This window comes from Coregonus clupeaformis, chromosome 16, assembly GCF_020615455.1.
Source record: "Coregonus clupeaformis isolate EN_2021a chromosome 16, ASM2061545v1, whole genome shotgun sequence".
Classification (NCBI taxonomy): domain Eukaryota; kingdom Metazoa; phylum Chordata; class Actinopteri; order Salmoniformes; family Salmonidae; genus Coregonus; species Coregonus clupeaformis.
This window is the reverse complement of record NC_059207.1, coordinates 11,227,754-11,235,184: the sequence shown is the minus strand read 5'-3', so window position 1 is coordinate 11,235,184 and position 7,431 is coordinate 11,227,754. Positions and strand designations below refer to the sequence as shown.

Genomic DNA, 7,431 nt, shown 5'->3' with positions numbered 1-7,431 from the left:
GTTGGAGTCTGTTTGATAGAGTGTGTGGACAGGTGTCTTTTATACAGGTAACGAGTTCAAACAGGTGCAGTTAATACAGGTAATGAGTGGAGAACAGGAGGGCTTCTTAAAGAAGAACTAACAGGTCTGTGAGAGCCGGAATTCTTACTGGTTGGTAGGTGATCAAATACTTATGTCATGCAATAAAATGCAAATTAATTACTTAAAAATCATACAATGTGATTTTCTGGATTTTTGTTTTAGATTCTGTCTCTCACAGTTGAAGTGTACCTATGATAAAAATTACAGACCTCTACATGCTTTGTAAGTAGGAAAACCTGCAAAATCGGCAGTGTATCAAATACTTGTTCTCCCCACTGTACATATCAAATAGATGTGGAAAGATACAAGGAGAGGTATCAGAGACAAAACATGTTGGCTGAGGAGTGGATACCAGGTAAATGGTCAATTTGGTCATCAGATTACCAAAACCTGAGTTTGATTTCCAACATTTTTTTCCCAAGATAACTTCTGTTTGGCATTACAGGCAGCTCTTTCCAAAAAAACTGATGCCTCAAAAGAAAAAGTTGAACTTAAAACTGGGTACTATAGTTTTTCATCACAGGTTTTTTGTTTTTTAACAACAATATGATATCATACTAATAGATATTTCCAAGTAAACATAATATTAGCATGTGCAAAGAAGAAACCCACAAAGGTATCAAGCAAAGAAAAAGCAGATGTGCTCAGTAAATTAGATGTCACTTTCATTCTTATTTAAATGTATTGATTAAACAAAGCTGTTTGTATGTCTGGATAATCTTACAATATGGCTGTTTCTTCAGGAACTTGAAAATAACAATGTAAAATCAGATGAAGAGAAGGAATAATAAATGACAGAGGAAAGAGAGAAAGAAATTAAAGGAGAGGAGTTGGACCAGGAGGAATTAGAAGAGGTAACCCTCCCCCCTCGTAACAGAAAGCCCAATTTGATCTGATTCACCTTAGTCAACTTCTATCACACAATGTGTTGGATTTCAAATGGATAGAAGTTGTTCGCCTGCGCACTTCCATACAATTACTGAATTTGGTATTGAGGCATCTCAGATGGTTTCTAGGGATGATAAATGACATGTATTTGTAATACCGGAAGATCACGATGCGTAATACGATGAATTGGATAGCTACTTATACATGCACGTAGCATTCACACACACCAAATAAGTTTAATGTAGGAAAATGACTACATTGCCAGATATTTTGAAGATGATGATTTTGGTGCAGTGATGACATAGATGAAGCCACATATTAACCCCCGACTGCATGTTAATGGATGCTGGCTTAATGTCATTCTTCCAAATGTATGTTTTTCCTGCAAGTTATGGTTTATCTTTTACCAAAAAGCTGTAGGCTATATGACTAACACTGTCAGCAAGTTTACATATTTTGTTTGATGAACCTACATGAACAATGAGAGAATCATCAAGACGCGTGTGGCGGAACTGAGTTTGCATTTGAATAAGTGTATCTTTGTAAATTATAAAACAAAGTAGATTTTTTTCTTTTTAATGACCAACATGAAAACACAAGTCTGAGCATCAATAATTTATTCAAAATATACTTTATTTTCAGCCTGTAAGCCTGCGTTTACACAGGCAGCCCAATTCTGCGATTTTTCACTTATTGGACTTTTGACCAATCAGATCAGCTCTGAAAAAGAGCCGATGTGAAAAGATCTGTGATTGGTCAAAAGACCAATTAGTGGGGGAAAATATCAATTGGGATGTCTGTGTCTAAGCAGCCTTAGTGTTCCACAGGTTGAAGGCACATACTGTTCATAACACATTATGATTTCATCATATGAAATGGACATAGTGATGAGGAACTACAATATAACATTTCACTGGAATATACCTAGCTAGTGTTGGGCAACACTGTGCATTACCCGTTTCGTCACCCTTGCCCTTAGTAGAAACTGAGGTTGTGGGAGTCCAAATGCAGTTCTCCCCAGACAGGCAAAAATATTCCAGCAATGTTCCAAAAAAAATTTAGACAACAATTTTTAGACAACTTCAATACTGATATTGTAATAAGATGAATATTCCACAAATAAATTACTTATTTTAAGTGATAAGTGGCAGAAATCAGTACTGTTTTGACCAAGAACAAACCCCACTTCAGACAGTGTTATGGTGGAAACAGTCCCATCAGCTGGCAAGAGGAACAAGGAGTTGGGTCCCACTGTGCAAAAACACTTGCTTTAAAAATGTCCACTGAAAGAATTCAACAGATTGTCCTCATTTTCCCCTCTCCATAATTTCCCAATGGGATTCTGTTCCCCATAAAGTGATTCTCAGAGAGCTTTGAGAATCTCTTTTTTCATAATTGTTCAGATATCTCCCGCTCCTTCAGTTTGTCTCAAGCCCTCACTACGTTTTCTCTTTCTTAGGGCCAGGGTGGTCATCCACCTCGTTGTGTCTCTGTGAGTCTGGTTTGGGTGCGTTTCCAGCCTGAGGTCCTGAGTTGGGCTTTCCATTGATTTCCACAGGCTCAGGCATCTGGGCATGCTGCATGCCCTTGGGATTGGTCGACGGTGTGGTGGTGGTGTGGTGGCTAACGTCCGCCTTCATCAGCACCTCGTAGTACAGCAGGTAGAACACTGGAGTGACGATGACAACCACCACCATTATGGCCACCGCCGTCCACCACCTCATGCCCCAGTCTGCCCCATGGTAGGGGTCCTTCCTGAGGACAGGCTTGAAGTCAGGCTCCCCCAGTAGCAAGGGCTGCTGGAGGGTCAGGGAGGAGACCACCTCGTTCAGGCTGATTCTGGAGGTGCCGGAGGACTTGACCAGGAGCTCGATGTCCTTGTCCTTCTCCTGCAGGAAGCTGCCCACGCTGTCTGTGGACGAGGAGTCGTCTGTGGAGATCTCTGTGGAGATGGGGGGCTGGGGGAAACGTCGGGGGCCTGTGGGGGAGGCAGATTTGAGAGGCGTGGTGCTGTGGGTCTCTGTCAGCACGCTGAAGCGTTTCACAGGGATCTTGATGGATCTCAGCGCAAAGAAGTCCTGCTCTGTCAACAGGTTGTTGGCCCTCTTGATGTCCGCTACCTACGGTGCACAGACAAAACAAAGGATTTCACTTTACATGTGTAGCAAAAAAAAAAAGTGGTGTGAGAAGTCTAAACTGGTCTGTCTGTAAGGGCCTTGTCATTAGAGAGTAAGACAGGGATTAGGGTTGACTTACTGAGCAGTGGTACTGCAGGGAGAAGCTATTCAGAGTGTCCCCTTCTTTGATGTCTCGGACCAGGTGGACAATGTCGTCCGACCTCTCCCTGGAGGTGCCCCTGCGCAGCCTGTCCCGGCCTCGGGAGCGCAGCTCGTAGCTCTCACCATCCTCCTCCGAGAGATCATTCTCAGAGCTGTTCCCAAATAGGTAGGCGTGTCCTCCATTGGCAGGCTGCACCGTCGTGGCCGACTGGAAACCATAGTGCGGGCTTCTCCCAGTCATTTTTCACTCTAAACAGAGGAGTGAGACATTGTACCTAATGTATGGGGTTGAGGTCAAGTTTCACCTGTTTGATACTTCTCAAAGGAATGTTCCAGATTAGCAAAGTATATGTCCAGGGAATATTGGCTTTACTGTCAACAGCTGTCAGTTCTTTCAATAAAGGAATAACCCATGTTTGTCAGGTTTCAGCTTTTTTGCCGACATTTACTGACATTGGCCATATTCAACGGATGTTGAGCGATCGTAAATTCATCAGTTATTCTGCGCTCTGGTACACTCAGACGAGAGTGATCTAAAATCGGAGTAGATAGCCAGAGTGAATTTACGAATGCACCCCATTTTCTGGTAGGGTAGCCATGACTTGAAAAACCGGGAAATCTAGCTAATTCGGGAGAAAGTTTTTATGCACTGATATTAGGAGCTGGCGGTTAAAAGTTTGATGAAACAATTCAGAGACAAAAGAATAAATCAGATGACCTATATTTGAGGAGAGCGAATCGATATACAATCCCGAAATCAGTTGTAACTGTCAATAGTAAAACAAAGCTTAAAACGATGTTTAAGTGAACCCTTAATACAGAAAATGAATGAAATCGTTTCCGGACATGGTGGACTCCTCACACCACTAATTGCCATGCGAAAGAAGCAGACTAGTTAACGTTAATTCACTTTCACTAATAATTGATGCCAATTTATACAGAAGCACGGAGCTACCGCACTGGCTAATCGTAAACTAACACTCTATGCGGGAAAACAACTAGCTAGCTAGCGATTGTGTTCTCACGAAAAATTAACTTTAGATACACCTAAAACGCAAGCAACCAATCACTCACTTTGTAACCCAACTGATTGAGGCAGCTGCCAAATACCTAGCTAGCCAGGTAACGCTAGCCAGCTAAACTACTAGTTAGCTTGGCTGGCAAGCTAACGGAGCGCTAGCTAACCTTAGCTAGCTAGCATCTGTATCCAGTTTTCAGCTAACGTGCCTTTAGTTAGATAGCTATATATAGTACATTGACGATTATTGTTGCGTGGAAAGGTTCGTGTTACATTTAGCAAATTAAAAGTAATGAAGTACCAATACTTTACCTGAAAACATGAACAATGTTCCTTCGACGAACTAAGCCATTTCCATTCTTCCTCAGGCTACTACCAAATACATAATTGGCTACTACTAGCGAAACAAACGAACGCCACCAGTGTGTCGTGAGCAGCAATTGTGGAATCGGCAGTTCGCATTAAAAGTAAAGGTCCCCCATTGAAACTGATGCAAACGGATAAAAATTGTGAAAACATGCAACAATTCGACTAGATAATACTAAACAAGTTTGGAATGTTGTTATATAAATTCAACAAAATACAATTATTAGTTAATTAAAAATCCATTGAAATCGCACTGTGGATGTATTTGAATTCAGAATTGCATTGGGGGGCATACTTACAGTGCCTTCAGAAAGTATTCACACCCTGTGACTTTTTCCACATGGATTATATTGAGATTTTGTCTCACTGGCCTACACACAATACCCCATAAAGTCAAAGTGGAATTATGTTTTTAGATTTTTTAAACTAATTAATAAAAAATGTAGAGTCAATAAGTATTCAACCCCTTTGTGATGGCAAGCCTTAATAAGGAGTAAACATATGCTTAACAAGTCACATAATACGTTGCATTTACTCACTCTGTGTGCAATAATAGTGTTTAACATGATTAACAACATTGCTGTTACTCCACAATACTAACCTAATTGACAGAGTGAAAAGAAGGAAGCCTGTACAGAATAAAACATATTCCAAAACATGCATCCTGTTTGCAATAAGGCACTAAATAAAGCACTTCAGTCTGCTTTCCAACAGACACTGGGAGACAAATTCACCTTTCAGCAGGACAATAACCTAAAACACAAGGCCAAATATACACTGGAGTTGTTTACCAAGAGGACATTGAATGTTCCTGAGTGGCCTAGTTACAGTTTTGACTTAAATCGTCTTGAAAATCTAAGACTTGAAAATGGCTGTCTAGCAATGATCAACAACCAAATCAACAGAACTTGAATAATACAAAATAAAAACAGAATAATGTGCCAATATTGTACAATTCAGGTGTGAAAAGCTCTTAGAGACATACCCAGAAAGGCTCACAGCTGTAATCGCTGACAAAGGTGATTCTAACATGTTTTGACTCAGGGGTGTGAATACTTATGTAAATGAGATATTTCTGTATTTCATTTTCAATACATTTGCTAAAATATATCAAAAAAACCTTTTCACTTTGCCATTATGGGGTATTGTGTGTAGATGGGTGAATTCAGGCTGTAACGCAACAAAAAGTGGAATAAGTCAATGGGTATGAATACTTTCTGTAGGCACAGTATGTGCACTGTACAGCCAAACCTATGGATTGTGCATCCATGAAAGGAGGTATCAGCCTACTCAGTAACACTCATAGAACACACCTGTGAAGAGTTACACAAATATTATCGTCGTAGCTCTTATTGCGGGACTCTGAAGCCACTGTGAAATGAGCAAAATTAAGCTCACCAGTCAACCTATGTGTATTAAACATTCATATCACAATATACAGCCTAACCTAACCCAGTGGTCTAAGGCACTGCATCGCAGTGCTAGCTGTGCCACTAGAGATCCTGGTTCGAATCCAGGCTCTGTCGTAGCCGGCCGCGACCGGGAGACCCATGGGGCGGCGCACAATTGGCCCAGCGTCGTCCAGGGTAGGGGAGGGAATGGCCGGCAAGGATGTAGCTCAGTTGGTAGAGCATGGCGTTTGCAACGCCAGGGTTGTGGGTTCGATTCCCACGGGGGGCCAGTATGAACAATTAAAAATTAATAATGTAAGCACTCACTAACTGTAAGTCGCTCTGGATAAGAGCGTCTGCTAAATGACTAAAATGTAAATGTAAATGTAAATGTAAAAAATTGTGCACCCATGAAATAGGGTATCGGCCTACTCAGTGACACCCATAGAATACAACTAATTTTACACAAATACACAAATATTAGCATCTTAGCTCTTATTGCAGGACTTTGACTGTGGGAAGTCACAGTGGTTTCAGAGTCCCGTAATAAGAGCTATGGTGCTAATATTGTGTGTAACTCTTCACAGTTGTGTTCTGTGAGTGTCACTGAGTAGGCTGATACTCCATTTCATGGGTGCACGTTCCTGGGGACCCCAAGGGGTGCACATTTAGATTTTTTGCCCTAGCACTACACAGCTGTTTAAAATAATCAAAGCTTGATGATGAGTTCATTATTTGAATCAGCTGTGTAGTGCTAGGGCAAAAAACAAAATGTGCACCCCTTGGAGTCCAAGGACCGAATTTGAGAAACACTGGGTTAGGCTGTACAGTGCATATAATTATGCCCCCAATGCAATGCTGAATTCAAATACAGCCACAGTGCGATTTCAACTGATTTGTACTTTTTAATTTATTTTTTTACTAATAACTGTCTTATTGTTTTCACTATTTTCCGTTTGCGTCAGTTTCAATGGGGGACTATTATTTTGAAGGCGAACCACCGATTCCACTAATGTTGCTCACGCTAATGCTGTTCACAACACACACGTACGAACGCCAGTAAGCCACGTCAACAAAATACTAACGCGATGACGTATGTGGCTATTAACTCAAATTCTTGCACTGACCACTGGATGGCGCAAGTGCTGTTCCTTTATCAGAGGCCACATGGATAAGGGCCCAATAGGGGCCAAATGGCATAATTGAAAACTTTAATTGATAGGCCTATTCTTTTTGTTGTAGTATTTCTTATCTATGGTATTTCAAATGTCATACAAATGATAATTTTATAATGCGTGTCAATTGTGGACTAGGCTATAGGAACAACTAAGACGTTTCTTGGTGAATACTTTAAAAAAGTCAATGATGCAAATTAGGCTACACATCAATATTGTAGTTTTGATCCGAA

At 40.9% G+C, this 7,431-nt stretch overlaps 1 protein-coding gene across 1 annotated transcript; it reads right to left on the bottom strand.

The window, feature by feature from the left end:
* Window positions 1-1,571: 1,571 nt before the first annotated feature.
* LOC121584044 (lysM and putative peptidoglycan-binding domain-containing protein 3-like) lies at window positions 1,572-4,675 on the bottom strand. The gene is made up of 3 exons (XM_041899875.2): window positions 4,579-4,675; window positions 3,226-3,497; window positions 1,572-3,089 (listed from the first exon to the last, which is right to left on the bottom strand). The coding sequence occupies exons 2-3, from the start codon at window positions 3,487-3,489 to the stop codon at window positions 2,409-2,411; spliced, it is 945 nt and encodes a 314-aa protein (XP_041755809.2). The 5' UTR covers window positions 3,490-3,497; window positions 4,579-4,675; the 3' UTR covers window positions 1,572-2,408.
* Between the last annotated feature and the right edge of the window lie 2,756 nt (window positions 4,676-7,431).